Source organism: Porites lutea, chromosome 3, assembly GCF_958299795.1.
Source record: "Porites lutea chromosome 3, jaPorLute2.1, whole genome shotgun sequence".
Lineage (NCBI taxonomy): Eukaryota > Metazoa > Cnidaria > Anthozoa > Scleractinia > Poritidae > Porites > Porites lutea.
In genome coordinates, this window is record NC_133203.1 from 666,520 (window position 1) to 681,539 (window position 15,020).

Here is a 15,020-nt window from a genome sequence, read left to right on the forward strand (position 1 = left end):
TGATCGTGTTGTCGTCCGACGTTGTCTGTCATAGTTGGAAATAAACCTAAATCAGCCCCACTGGAAAAGTGGGGAAAAGCCCCACTGGAAAAGTCAAGTGTTTACGATAGAGACTCCACTCTAATCAGCACGCCACGTTTTGCACTTAAAGCGCCACCGGCATGTAACATCAGAGGAACTTGTGTCTTGGCTGACCGCACGAACTTGTACTTCGACAAGATTTTCACGAGAGCGATCTTGACCTCCAGCAGGGCAAACCTCATACCGATACAATTTCGTGACCCACCCCCAAAGGGTAGGAACTGAAAGGGATGGTGGGTGTCTTTCCTTGCACCTCGGAATCTCTCGGGGTCAAACTTCTCCGGATCTTCCCAAGCATCGGGATCATGATGCAAGGCATATATGGGAATCCAGCAGGAATATGGATTCCGCTAAGGTCAAAATCTTCATGGCATTCACGGTTGACATGGACCGCGGGAGGACACAAGCGCTGGGACTCCTTTATAACACAGTCGAGGTAGTCGATATTCTTGACAATATCGTAAAGACATCCCTTCTTTGCGTTGGTCTCCAAGGCCTCTCTGATCTGTGTTCTCAGTTTCTCTCGCATTTCTGGGTTCACAACCAAGTGGTACAGAGTGAAAGCCAATGTGTTGCTTGAAGTTTCGTACCCCGCCAAAAGAAAGACAACAGACTGAGCTACTACCTCTTCATCTGATAGCCTGCTCACCCCTTCCGTCGTAGTTTCATCAGTGGCATGCATCATGAGATCTAACAAGTCTTTTCGTCCTGAAAATCCCTGTTGGCGACGTGCTTTCAAGATTTCTGTGGTGACTTCTTGAAAATACTCTGGTCTTCGTCGACGCAGCATTGCTAGAAACCGGAACAAAGCCGGTCCAAATGGCAAACGGCTTAAGTACAGAATGATTTGCGGAGTCGAAAAAAATTTTTTCCCTTCTGTTAGCAGTTCATTGTCCTTACCGTTTTGGACCTCCGCCTCCAAGCCAAAAGCTGTAGATAATATCACCTCCAGGGTCAGCTTACTAAACCAATCCAGCATGTCCACACTTTGATCTGTACAGAAATATCGTAATATTGATATGGTGTTGGTAATTTCTACTTATTTCTAAAGTTCTCTGATACTTTGACCCTCCATGACGTTGGTAGGTGACAAGGCCCTATTAAAGTAGCCCGTTTTAGCTGCTCAGATAGCGGGGACGGCTTCAATTCACGATTCTGTCCACAACCTGAACGTCTGGAACAGGCTACTGGTATGGGAGGCTAAGTGTACTTGGGCCTTTAACATTTTAACGCTCTCGTGCTCCTTAATTCCTTTCCCTCCACCCCAACCCCCACCCTCTAAGAAGTCAGCCATGCAGGCTACGCTATAGTGATACTCACTGTTTACAAACGTTGTTTTTGCTGTTCAAATGTGTAACGAAGGTGAAAAAATAACCCCTTAATTCCAGTTTGTTTCAAGAACCAACAATACGCTTCTGGTTGACACAGTATCAATGGATAACGTGAGTATAGCTGTATCTGGCACCCAACCCGGTTGAATGCACTAGCTTGCCGCCTTACCTGAGCTGCGTGGCAGGCGCAAATCGGGAGGGGGAGAAAGAGAAAATCCCCTTTGCCCCCCTTTGCCCCCCCCCCCCCCCCCCCCCCCCCATTTCGATGCCTGCCGGGAAGTAACATTTGGAAGGAAGCGCTGGACTGAGGTGAACGTACCCTAAAATCTAGACTTGCAACAAGTCGACCTCTTGGCGAGCGGAGCGTGCCTTGTTTGGCCGCGAAGCGGCCGACCTTTTTGAAAGTCTACCTAAAATCTAAAATAGGCGACTGTTAAACAGTCTACCTCTTCTTGAACACTCTTGCTCGAATAAGCACCGCATCTCTGGCTAGAAATGGTTGCAAAAGACCTCTAATTGCTTGACGACTCTGTAGGGAAAGAGGTAATAGAGAATCTTAACTCACCCGAATCAGCGATTTCGCCAAGTTTCACCACAAGAGTGTCACACGATTTTTCAATCAGCGGAACCATCAACTTCATCTTTCCTGCACTGAAAGTGGGTGTCAGCGTGTTGCGGATCCGTTTCCATGTGGCGTCTCGGGCGTTAGCAACGATTTTGGAAAAAAATTTTGCCTGTTGCAACACTTGAAAGCGGTTTCGGAAGTTAGGAAACTCTTTAACCATAATTTGCTTCACCAGCTCCGGATCGGCAACGACAAGCGATGGCCTGCTTCCGAAGCAGAAAGAGAACACTTTGCCGTATTTCTTGATGTAACCAAGGTGCATCTCGTGCAGTCCATTGTATTTCCTTAGTTCAAGAAAGTTTCCAAAATATGGAATTGGTTTGGGTCCTGGAACGTTTAGTTTCGTGAGGTCTGCAAAGCCTCGCGTTCCATACCAGTAGAGAAACAGCACCACGAGGACAAAAAGAGAAGCAACAGCGGCGGAATGAAGCAGATACCACGAAGATAGAAACTGCTGAAGTAATTCCATCATTGTGAAGTACCTAATGAAGTTGGAGACACGAGAAAAGAACTAATTCTAGCAAAACAAAACCGAGATTAACCGCTTCTCTGACCGCTCAAGACATTTTTTTTAATAGACAATAGCGATTGCATATGAAGTTGCATTTGTTTAAATTGCAACAGACCTTCCTTGGGCCCTTCGTTCACTCAAGCAATGGGGCAAATAGCCACAGCTGTAGCAATGAACTTTGTGCAGCTAAAATCAGATTTAAGCGGTGGCGGACCTCAGTTCCTTCCGAGATCATAACAATGTGAAATACTAGTATAAATGAACTGTGATCTGAGAGACCATAGAAATGACCTCATTTGATGACGTCAGTGGTGTCAATCGAGTACAACGGCCAATTCTCTGGACTCTCTGTGTTACAAAAAAAACACGGTTGACCATCTCCGGCAAGTAATACTAAAGGACAATAGTTTGAGCATGTAAAGTAACTCGTTCATTAAAACCTTGGTGGTCCTCGGAGCATCTGACAGGGCGTGAATGATAAACTGAGTTAAAGCTGAGTCACGTGAGGGATAGTCTAACAAGGCCGAAAAGGGGTCACGAAAAAATAACAAAACCAAATGAAACGGAACGATCGCGAGGAGAAGACGCGGCGGGGGGGGGGGGGGTGGGGGGGGGGGGGGGGGGGGGGGTGGGCGGAGGAGGGTACTCCTGGGAATTCTTGCTGGGGGTGTGCCGCCCGGTTCTCCAAAGTCCTGATCCTGTTTCAGACCAAGAAATGTCATTTTTCACACCCGTTTTCAGACCTGGCCTCTAAGAAATTATGTCATCATTACTTAGATAGACGAGATAAGAACAGCAACAAAAAATATTTTTTAAATCCCTTTCGAATTCGCATATTTCTCACTCTTTCTTACTCATTTGGAATTTAAAAGATGTTAAGTTCATACACTCCAGTAGAGGTCTCCAGTAGTTCCCCCGCAAACCATGCCCGATTCCAGACTATATATTTATGATCTATAATCCTTTTGCCACTAGAGTGGTTTTCGTTTGAGTGTCGTAAAACCAAAACCAAGTAATTACTCTGGCCAATCACATAGGACACAGACAATACATTGAACCAATCAAAACTCGAAGTAATTACATGTGGCTGACGCAAAGCGCGGGAAAATGCATGCGAGCGCGTCACAATTGGCTTTGGTTTTACTTCTGATTGGATGAAAAGGTGGCGCGAATCTTTTAAGCCAATTGCATCGTGTAGAAAGTGCAAAACCAATTACTTTTCGACACTCAAATGAAAACCGCTCTAACTATTATCACAAATTACAAAAGTATCCAACAAGACTTCAATCTATTTTAATGATCCACAAAAAGTTGGTAAGAATTATGACATTTTCAAATTACAGGGAATTAAGCAAAACGCCTTTTTACTTCACCCCTGACTAGAAATCATGAATATAAATGAACTCAACAAATATTGTGTTGCTTTTTTCATGAATTCATTCTTTAATAACAAATTACCATCTAATTCTGAAAGTTACTTTATAACAAATGATGTTATACATAGCCACAACGCACGCTCAGCTTCAAACTACATATTGACTATCAAAGAACAAATTATGGGAAAAGTTCTATAACATACAAAGGACCAGACACTTGAAATAGTTTGCCAGGCAGAAAATCTGAAAAACAAAGGATCCTACAGATTAATCAAAAGTTATTTAAAATCTTACATACATAATACATAGATTATTATGAATACGTACCAGTTAAACGATATGATTAACAGAAAGAATTATCATACATCTTTAGTAATTTGTTAACTAGTATTTGTAAGGTATCCATCACAAAACTGTAAATTATATATTGTTACTGCTAGAAGGGGATCTTCTAAGAAAAGCCCTGGCTGGTGGCTTGCTAAGATCCCCTGCTCGATAACAAATACTATGTAATCTACAAAGAAAAGTGTATGAAATGGGCAAATAAAATAAGTAAACGATTAAAGAAGACGAAAAAAATGTCAGATATATAAAAGCACTCTTTTCTTTGAACTATTTATTCATGGCAATAATTAACTATAACAATATCAACAAGATACAAGAATACAGATACATAAGAGGTACCACTACAAACTTACGCTAGTCTTTTTAAAATATTTATTACAACCATTTACAGTACTAATTGATTTTTTTTAACTCCATCCGGCTATTATATTAACGCTATTTTTTACCTGAAACGATGTGTTTGCTAGCCCCAGTAGGAGGTAATCACTATAGACATAGGATCGGACTATTTCTTTTAGAGGAACCGCTGAAGCTCTTTGATTCCTTTCACATATCAGTAATACGCATGCTCCGTTTACATGGAGAAAACGTGTCCCTGGTAGATCTAGAAGGGTCACTAGCCTGTCGGAGCTACCCTGGGCGAGCCAACTTTTCCTATTTGGTAAACCAATTACATGAGGAACTCTGAAAAGTTGGCTCGGCTAGAAGAGTGACCCACCTAGCCAACCAACCAACCAAACAAAAAATCTACATGACGTCGCAATAAACCTATGGCACACGAGGGAAAACTTAAAGAGAAAAGAGGTGATATTCGTTTCCAACGTTATTTCGTTTGCATTTTTTTGATCGAGTTGACATCGAAGGTTTCTTTCGTAAAACGATCAGAGTTGTACAACAACAACAATTATTAATATAATTTATTGTACTAATAGTAAAAACAGAATTAATACCAATGGTAATGTTACCACCCTAACGTTCAGTATTTAAAGTCTAAAAGATTGCCATCAATCTTACAGTACAGTCTCTACTCTAACAAGCACGCCATTTTTAGCACTCAAAGTTGCACCGGGATGTAATACGACGGGAACTTGCGTCTCAGGTGATCGCACAAACTTGTACTTCATCAAGATTTTCACGAGAGCGATCTTGATCTCCAGCAGGGCAAACCTCATACCGATACAATTTCGTGGCCCACCCCCAAAGGGGACGAATTGGAAGGGATGGCGGGTGTCTTTTCTTTCACCACGGAATCTCTCGGGGTCAAACTTCTCCGGGTCCTCCCAGGCACTTGGATCATGATGCAAGGCATATATGGGAATCACAACCTCTGTTCCAGCAGGAATATGGATTCCGTTAAATTTATAATCTTCACGGCATTGTCGATTAACGGCGGCCGCAGGAGGACATAAGCGCTGAGACTCCTTTACGACACAGTCGAGGTACTCGATGTTCTGGGCTATTTCGTAGAGAGGTTTCTTCCTTCCACTGGCCTCCAACGCATCTCTGATTTCTTCCCTAAGTTTGTCTTGTAGATCTGGGTTCACGGCCAAGAAGTACAGGGTGAATGACAAGGTGTTGCTGGACGTTTCGTATCCTGCCAGAAGGAAAATAATACACTGAGCTACAACTTCCTCATCAGACAGCTTGCTAATCCCTTCTGTTGTTGTTTCATCAGTGGCGTGCATCATGAGGTGTAGCAGGTCCTTTCGTCCTGTAAGTCCCTGTTGACGGCGTTGATTAATGATTTCTGTAACAATACTTTCAAAATACTTAGGTTGAAAACCTCCACCGCTAACTAATCTTATAAGACGGAATAGAGCATTTCCAAATGGCAAACGGGAAAGATGCCGTAGGATTGAAGGCACCTGGAATAGTTTCTTCGCTTCTTGCAGCATTTCGGTGTTTTCACCTTTTTGAACCTTCGCGTCCACACCAAAAGCTGTAGATAATATCACCTCTAGGGTCAGCTTACTAAACCAGTCCAGCATGTCCACACTTTGACCTGGAAATACATATCGTAAAATTGTTACCACAACATCAAAAGCCCCAATACGTCCCATTAATATGGCCCTTGATAATACATATTCTTCATATATGCAGGGAAGCGGGGGAGGGGGAGGGGGTGTAATATTCACTGTTTCATTCAACACGTCAGAAATTAGTTCCGTATCGGTTCGCTTTGCAGCTTCTGAGAGGCATTCTGAATAAGCTAATTCCCGGGAGCTGTTTTCAAGGCCGGAGCCGTTAACTCACGGTACTTTCAATAATCTTGTCAATTTTCGTTTACTTCAAACTCTTTTTAAACTATATTTCTATATTTTACTATATTAAACAAGAATATCATTGAGACAATTATCTCCACGCGCCGTAAGCCGAGTCACACTTTCATTCAAATTAAGACCAACTTAGAAAAAGCGAGACTTCGTATTCCAGGTTGAGAAAATGCAGTCGCCACTTTGCCCGTCTTGGCGTATTTCTCTTGAGTTCTACATACAGTTAGTCTGAGTCATAGTTATTTGATATGTTGATCGTAGCGTGACCAGCCCCCTACAGAAACCGGAAACGAAAATGTGTCCCAGTATCATCATGCAGTGACATCTATTTGGAGAGTTCTATTTTTATTGCTGGCTCAATAAAACCTTTAGTTTTCCCAGTTACTAAAAAGAGGATATAAACTCACCTGAATCAGCAACTGTCTCAAGTTTTTCCACAAGCGTGTCACAAGACGTCTCTATAAGAGGCACCATCAACTTCATCTTTCCTGCGCTGAACGTGGGTGTCAGTGTGTTACGGATCCGCTTCCACCTTCCATCCCGAGCGTTGAAGACGTTCATGGAGAACACCTTACTCAGTTGTTGGATCTGGAAGCGATTTTGGAAGTTTGGAAAGTCCTTTACTAATATTTGCTTCAGCAGTTCCGGATCACCGACAACAACCGACGGCCTACCACCCAGACAAAGGGCAAAAACGTTGCCGTATTTCTTAATGTAGTCAAGGTGCAGCTCATGTAGTCCATTGTATTTCCTTACTTCAAGAAAGTTTCCAAAAAAAGGAATCGGCTTGGGTCCGGGGACATTCAGCTTCTTGAGGACTGCAAATCCACGAGTCGCCCACCAATACAGAGAAAGAATCACAAGGATTAAAACAGAAGCGATCGCAGCAGCAGTAGCAGGATGGCCAAGGTACTCCGAAGATAGAGCCTGCTGCAGTAATTCCTTCATTTTAGTGAAGTATCTTGTGATCTTGGAGACAAAAAAGGAACCAAGTTATCACAACAACTGCTTAAACAGCATGCTCCTCTACAAGTTTTAAAGTATTGCGTTTTGTTTACAGTGACAGAGGCATTCTAGATCGGTCTCTAGACAGTCTAGTCATTGCAAATTAATTTCAGTACGTAAGAAATTAATTTGTGCAACGTACCTTTCTTTAATTGGTTTCGCTTCCTCACACTTAATCAGTGAACCGTACAAGGATGTGCCAAGGCTGAACAGTGAGATTTTTATGAACAGCGCCGCTTTTTAGTGACAAAATCAGGGCAATAATTGCGAAATTTTCAGTGACGTGATACAAAATGACCTTATTTGGACTTCGCCCTGCTTTGTCATGCTTCGTATGTAATTTTATGTTCTGTTGTGTTATCATAATCACAACTGACCTTTTCTGGATTCTGCATATGATTAAAACCAGCGAGGCTCAGATCATACAGTCAAATACTGTGACATTAACTTCGCCGTGAAATACCACGCTCTAAGCTTGTTGCATTTCCGCAGGACGTTCGACCAAAGGAGGCCCTACAAAAGTTGGGAGGAAGGGAGAGGGTGCCGGGTTGAGATTACTCATGTCCTCCGTAACACACCAGACGAATCTCAGTTAGCCTGCTAGCAATGGGCGCTCAGGTTCAGGATATTTGTGTCACCTATTGGGTCACTCAGAAGGGCTTTCTTGAAAAAGAAGCGCTGATCATGATCGTTCTCAAGGCTACCCAGCCACAATTTTGAGAAGGCACCCTTCTAAGGTTACATTGGGCTCTTACCCCTTTAAGCCCTAAGAATGATCAGCATCAAATTTCTCCTTGTAATATCAATGCTTTGTAAGACACAGTGGTCATGAGCATTACGGACATGATCACACAAGATGAATTTGCTTGATATTTTATCAACTTCTCCCACTACTTCTGTAGGAAATGAATAAGGGCAACAAATGAGAATTCAAATTTTGATCCCAGGGTTTAAAGGGTTAAAAAGAGAAACGAACCGCCAGCATGCAGAAAATTGCTACCTTTTGTCACTTGTGAATCAGTCAGCGGGCTTTATCTACAATGTAGCATTCAGAAAATACAGATGGGGATATGGGACAGCATCCCACGGGGAATGTAAGTGAGGAATCTCGTCCCCAGGGCGCATTTCCCTGGCTTTGGAGGTGGGGCTCCCCACGACCAAAAATGTCCCGCCGGGTTCCAAAGTCTAGATTCCCTTATGATGGGCGAGAGGTAGTTATATCACTCTGTCCCACGTACGAACCTTAACCGTCACAAATTCATTGTCAATATTGAGGTTGTTATCGTTATTAATCAGGGATCGCCGCTTAATTTCATGCGGCGTTTCATTTTTTCTGTCATAATAAAAAACTTAAAACAGATTTTTTCTTATTAAATAAGACAGAAGGCCTTGAAGTCTTTTTGTCAGTCACTTAAAGATCGTCCAACAAATTTATAATAACGTCAACGAAAAAAAAATTACCAACCTCTATAAACATGTTTTATACGTACTGATATCGGACCATAAAGATTTAACCAGATGTCGCGAAATGTAATGTACATCACCTTGCATGTTAACTAACCTCAATTATTAAGAAGTCTGATTACTTTGTGGAATAAAGCATCTTTTATTGTTGCTGATTGTGATGATTAGGCAACTAATCCTGTATTATATGTACTTAATGAGTAACTCCCTAGTTTTAACAGAAAAAACCTACATCTTATTCAGTTAATCAACGGACTGGAAGAATTCTGGCAACTTCTTTTTGCGGGCTTTATGTTTGGGATAAGTTCATTCGATGAAAAATTCAAAAAACATGTGCTGAAAGTTGTGAAATTTATTTGTTTTTAAGGCATTACATTTCAAGGATAATTTTTAGAAATTTATTTGGACAGGAAAATTAGTCTAACTTGGCTATAAATAGTAATCATGGTTTAGCGTATTCATTTCTCTGCCTACAGGTGTAGCTCGATCGATCAGATCTATCACAGCTCCAATCAGATAATGATGTATGACATATACTCAAGCAGCTGTTAGAAATCGGTAGCTGTTGAGAACTGTCAATTGCTTATCAATTACCTGGAACTGCAATTTTGTTTTTAATAGCAGAAAGTTCTCAATCAATTTCATGAGGGCCTCTTTTATTCAACAAATAAATTATTAATTGAAAACACCTAAATTTGCTTATATGAACACCAGCAATCTTTTCACACCATTTTATTGCAATTTATGCTTTGCAGTGGCGATATTGGTTTTGGTTATGATGACTATGTTACGGTTATGGCCCTAAATCATCTTCTACGATACTTCTTGCTTTTGTCTACTATTCACCTTTCAAACAGTTCTTGCTCATCAGGAATATGCGAGAGAATGTCTTTTTTGCGAAATGTTGGCAACAAACAAAACTCTTTTCTCCATGGCTTCGTAATTGAGACTATGAGCTTAACCACCTTGGACGAATGTTTTCACATGTGTCTTAGAAAATGCCAGTGTCTCTCATTTAACTTTAACGACCTCAACAAAACCCAAAATTGCGAGCTTAACGACGCAACCTTCAAAATGTATCCAGAAGCACTGAAAGAAAAGGAAGGCGCAACTTATTACGAACCTGCCAGGGAATATTTAGACAAAAATGTGAGTATATTTTTCATTTTTTATCATGATCATGCGCACAAATGGAAATCAGATATTTTTTGTAGTAGATAAATGTTTCACCGCACTTAATCTACTAAAAAACCGATTCTGTACTTAATTAAAACATACTCGTGCGAGGCAGCTAAAACGTAGATTGTAATTTGTAGGCACTGAAATTTCTCGATAGAAACATTTGATCATGTTTAATTTAACGGCCCTCTTAATTGCGCGTTGCCTCTTCAAATTCAATATGTTAATTCCTTAACAATTTTTGCATTGTTAAGTCCACTAATTTTTCTAACATTTGGGACAAACAGGAGATCGTGCATCTTTAATAGATGAAATGGTACAGTGTGCGCATTAAACATGTTACTACCAACGACGCGGACGGCAACGAGAACGCCAAAAAAAAAAATTATTATAAAACAATTGGGTTAATAAGCAAAACTACAACTTTGCACATGCATCACGCTTTTTTGTACATTTCTCTCCTGTTTTTGCACGACTACGACGTGAAAATGCCTAATTTTGCGTTTTATGGAGGACGTAAACAAGCAACGATGACATTTTATTTCTCTTTCTGAGCTTGGCTATGGTCCCTTGAAATTCAGGTTCAGGAGGGTTCGCCTACATTTGACAGAGTAAGTGGGTAAGAATAATCACTATAAAGACTGAAGGAACGCAAATTCACTTTTTAAGCTACGTTCTCGTTGCCGACGCGTCGTTGGATCTTAAAGTTCCTTCTATTTATATTCGTTGTCTCCGGCATTTATAGACGGACGTATAGCGTTAAGGACGTCCTGTGGGAGAGAAATACTTGATCTATTAGCAAAGGCCTGAACGTCGATTAATCTGAAATAATTTTTTCTAGGGATTTTCTCGTTCAACCTGCTCCAATCACAACTGTCATAACAAGTGCTGTGAGTTCAGCCCCTGACAACACGGAGGATCGTGCCATGAAGTGTGTGACGTCACAAAGAGAAGATTCCACTGCACATGTCCGCCCGCTTTCAGCGGATACAAGTGTCAATACGTGCTTCGGTCATGTAAAGACGTCATGAAGTATAAAGATGTGAGCATCAAAGGCATTTACGAAATTGTGGGGAACAGTAACAATTCGTTCCCAGTCTACTGCGACTTTGGTTCCGAGCCCGGTATGGCATGGACTCTGATTCAGTCTCATTCATTAGGAAATAATGGCGCGTTCGTAGGAAAACCATTTTACCAGCACGACATGCCCATCAATCAGGATACACTTGATTGGAGTAGCTACCGTCTCTCGATGTCCCGTATAAAGTCAATTCAAAAAGTGTCCACTCACTGGCGAGCCACTTGTAATTTTATAACCGATGGAGTGGACTACCGGGATTACTGGAGAGTTTCCTTGACTAATTTGGATCTTCTTGTGAAGCCTCCAACCCCTGACTTCTGTCTTTTCTCTGAGTTTGTTAACGTGCGTGGAAATGAGTGCACCAACTGCACGGTTTTATCTGCGTATTCTGATTTCTGGACTCTGCATATGGACAGCTGGTTTGGTTCATCTAAAGGCTGTGAATTTAATGGACTGTCAGGGGCAGTGTATAACGAAGACAACTTCGGAAACTACGAAGCAACTAACCCCGCTTTCCGCTGTACCTCTTCACAAAGTTCGACGAGTCAGATCTGGCTTGGTAGTTTTTAGGTGTAGATAAAAATGCAACGTAAAACTCAACGGTTTCTCCCATTCGCTGTCAGTACATATTGGAAGTTGTGTCAGTACACCTACACAACGTCTATCACCTACATAACGTCGGTAAGTATATGACGAAAAGTCACAATGAAACCGTTTTTGCGCACACGAAATACCAATGAAAACTTAAAGCCTTTTTGCGTAACAGGCCAATCAATAAGAAACTATTTGATGAGAACTTACAGCTACCCAATTGAACATGTTGAATGTCGTTGTCACGTATGAAGTCCCGTCCAAGCCCTCTCTGCTGACCGACGATCAACCTGATGATCCAACCGATGACGTCAACTCCCGTTTGAAGATTGTAGAGTGGCAATGAAACACTTGAACTCATTAGACACTTTGTATTATTGTCACCGACAGTGCGCTCTCTTCCGCAGAGTCAATTTTTGAAGCAAGGACCAGCTTACAAAAAAGAAGGACTAGATCCTAATAAAGGAACTAATCAGCAATATCTGAAAATATAAAACAAAAGAAGCAAGGCTGTTTTTACAGACGGGAATGTGTATATATTTCTACCAATATTTCGGAAGGCACGGCCTTCCTTCTGCAGGGTCTTCAGGGGCGGATCTAAGGGGAGGATGCAGGGGGTGCACATCCCCCCGCCCCCCTGAGATGACCTGCGGTTTTCTAATACAACTCGTATTCTGCAAAAAAAAAAAACTATGTGGTTTATTGGTGTTGAAGTAGAGCAAGAGACGAGTGCACCCCCTCCTAAAAAAAATCCTGGATCCGCCCCTAGTCTTACATATAATGAAGAGGTTAAGCTAAGACGTTACAATTTGAAAATTAAAGAATAGCGTGCAATATGATACTATAATAACATGTGAAAATTTAAATGAGAAAAAAAAAAATAAAGTGAACGTTGAAAACAAAAACCGTTGAAGTAGTGATTGAAAGAAATTTGAAATATAACAATAGTATAAATAAATGATAACAACTAGAAGAAATAAAGACTGTATTACATTTCATCTTTCTTATTCATACCTAATAGTTCAAGAGTTTTACCTCTCTCGATGAGGTATGCTTCTCTAGCTTTTCGTACACTGTCTCTCATAGATGTAATAAGCAGAGACCTGTTTTTGTGAGGATAAGCCTGCGTAGCAAGCTTTTCCAATGGAGTTATTGCGCGAAAGTTAAAGTGCGAGCACAAAAAAAAAGGTGGAAGGGGGAGGGGGAGGGGAGAAGAGGAAACGCTTGCCCGCAAACCCCACGATTCTGGAAAACGCCCCTTGATATTTCACGGTTAGGTTCATTTCTAAATTGACAGCTCGTCAAAATAGAAGTATATCGAACAGATTACCCTTGGATTACCAGATTTGTAAAATTACTTTGTTCTCTAATAGAACACGTTCCAGGCGATTGCAAAAACTGTAACTTCGCTCCCTTCCCCCTCCCCCCTCATTCCTTTTTTTTTTTGCTCTCGTCCCAACTTTCTCTACGAACTCGAGCGGAAACGCTTGCTATGCAGGCTAGTGAGGGAGGAGAGAGAGGACAGTCGGTGTTCGTGAATTCCTATCCTGCGGATTTTAGTTATCCCTTTTAGCCACAGAATGATCAGCATCTAATTTTTCCTTGTAAAATCAATGCTCCATAAAACAAAGTGGTCACGAGAATCAAGGACATGATCACACATGCAAGATAAATTTGATTGATATTATAACACGTCTCCCCCCCCCCCCCCCAATTATTTATGTCGGGTCAATGAGAGTCAGGTTTTCAAGGTTAAACCATGGCAAAGCGTACCCCTGCCCATATACTCTATCAATAATTTGATTATTTCAAACGGGCAACGACGTCTCCGATATTCCCCCTGGGGATACTCCTTGGAATCATAAGTGAGGGTGTGCCCTTCCGGTTCTCTAAATCCTGACCGTATTTCAGACCAAAAAATGTAATTTTCCACAACCGTCTTCAAACTTGACCTTAAAGCAGAAGTTATGTTATCTTTACTTGGATTAGAGCACAAACAAAAAAATTCTTCAAATCCATTTCGAATTCCCATGTTTCTCTTTCTTTCTCACTCATTTGGAATTGAAACGATAAATACTTTCATACACTCCCGTAGTTCCCTTGAAAACCAGATCCGATTCCAGGCCAAAAAGGGCAAAGTGTAGACCCGTTTTCAGACCAAAAGGGCGCAAAAACCCTACCCGATGGGGCGGCACATACCTATATAGCTTATTTAAGGGAGTACCCCGTGGGCGATATTTCAGTGATTGTTAGTTAAAATTTTTTGTCAGCTCATCATTTTATTTAAACTCGATAGAAATGTCTTCATATGATCGATAGCAATATAATCCATTCAAAGAGTCAAAGTTTTTTCAATCCGACTGAATACTGAATATTTTGAAATATTCAGTATAAAAACCAGACGGTATCATTTCAGATCTCGATGAGCGAGTCCATCCTGACATGCTCGAAGGTCTGACTCCTCCAGCACAAAAATAGTTTTAATAGCATTAGTACTACTTATTTTACTTCTATCTAGTATTTTCGCTTTGGCAATGCTTTAAATTCTTGTGGTAATGCAAATAGCTATAGATGTTTAGGCAATCAGAACGAATTGATTATTTGGAATGGTTAAATTCCCTTCTCCGTATCAATCCCAACGGGTTTCAATTTTTCTTGTGCTGTTTGACGTTATCTTTATACATGTACATTACGTTGCAACAAAACTCTTTTCTATCAGCTTTTAGAATAATAAATTTGAACCTCCGGAATGATAATCCCGACTATTTCCTTGAAATACTAATTACCTGACTCTAATACAATATCAGAAACAGCTGATTGATTCCTAAAATGCTTGCAGGGCAAGTTGCATACATTATGGCGCTCGACCACATCCGGGTTTTTTCGCGTTTTGGAGTTTTCACTTAAATCTTGACTGCCTATTTAGCCTTGAAACCCCTGAATGATTACTGAGGGGTAAGAAAATGTCGAAACTAGGAGAAATACACAAAAGTGGCTCAAGTGGCGTCATCAAAATATCACACTATCATTGATTTTAAAGTTTATAGAAAATATGTCAGACACAATGCTCTTATATATAGCTCATCAATTTTATTGACACGAAAGTCCTATATATATAGTACAAAGATCAAACCATAAATTCTCCAAATTAGAATAAA

At 41.0% G+C, this 15,020-nt stretch overlaps 2 protein-coding genes and 1 pseudogene across 2 annotated transcripts; 1 reads left to right on the plus strand and 2 right to left on the minus strand.

Moving 5' to 3' along the window:
* Nucleotides 1–45: 45 nt before the first annotated feature.
* On the minus strand, nucleotides 46–2,585 carry LOC140930111 (cytochrome P450 3A24-like; annotated as a pseudogene).
* Nucleotides 2,586–3,826: 1,241 nt separating this feature from the next.
* On the minus strand, nucleotides 3,827–7,843 carry LOC140930115 (cytochrome P450 3A24-like). Its single transcript, XM_073379779.1, has 3 exons — nucleotides 7,690–7,843; nucleotides 6,950–7,511; nucleotides 3,827–6,271 (listed from the first exon to the last, which is right to left on the minus strand). The coding sequence occupies exons 2-3, from the start codon at nucleotides 7,488–7,490 to the stop codon at nucleotides 5,280–5,282; spliced, it is 1,533 nt and encodes a 510-aa protein (XP_073235880.1). The 5' UTR covers nucleotides 7,491–7,511; nucleotides 7,690–7,843; the 3' UTR covers nucleotides 3,827–5,279.
* A 3,374-nt stretch (nucleotides 7,844–11,217) lies between these two features.
* On the plus strand, nucleotides 11,218–11,841 carry LOC140930035 (uncharacterized). The gene has a single exon (XM_073379692.1). The coding sequence runs from the start codon at nucleotides 11,218–11,220 to the stop codon at nucleotides 11,839–11,841; it is 624 nt and encodes a 207-aa protein (XP_073235793.1).
* The last annotated feature ends 3,179 nt before the right edge of the window (nucleotides 11,842–15,020 follow it).

Coding starts and splice junctions, on each gene's coding strand:
- LOC140930115 (XM_073379779.1), bottom strand. CDS start 7,490: ATGAAGGAATTACTGCAGCAGGCTCTATCTTCGGAGTACCTTGGCCAT. Junction 6,272..6,949: donor TGAGACAGTTGCTGATTCAG/GTGAGTTTATAT, acceptor ATGTATTTCCAG/GTCAAAGTGTGGACATGCTG.
- LOC140930035 (XM_073379692.1), top strand. CDS start 11,218: ATGAAGTATAAAGATGTGAGCATCAAAGGCATTTACGAAATTGTGGGG.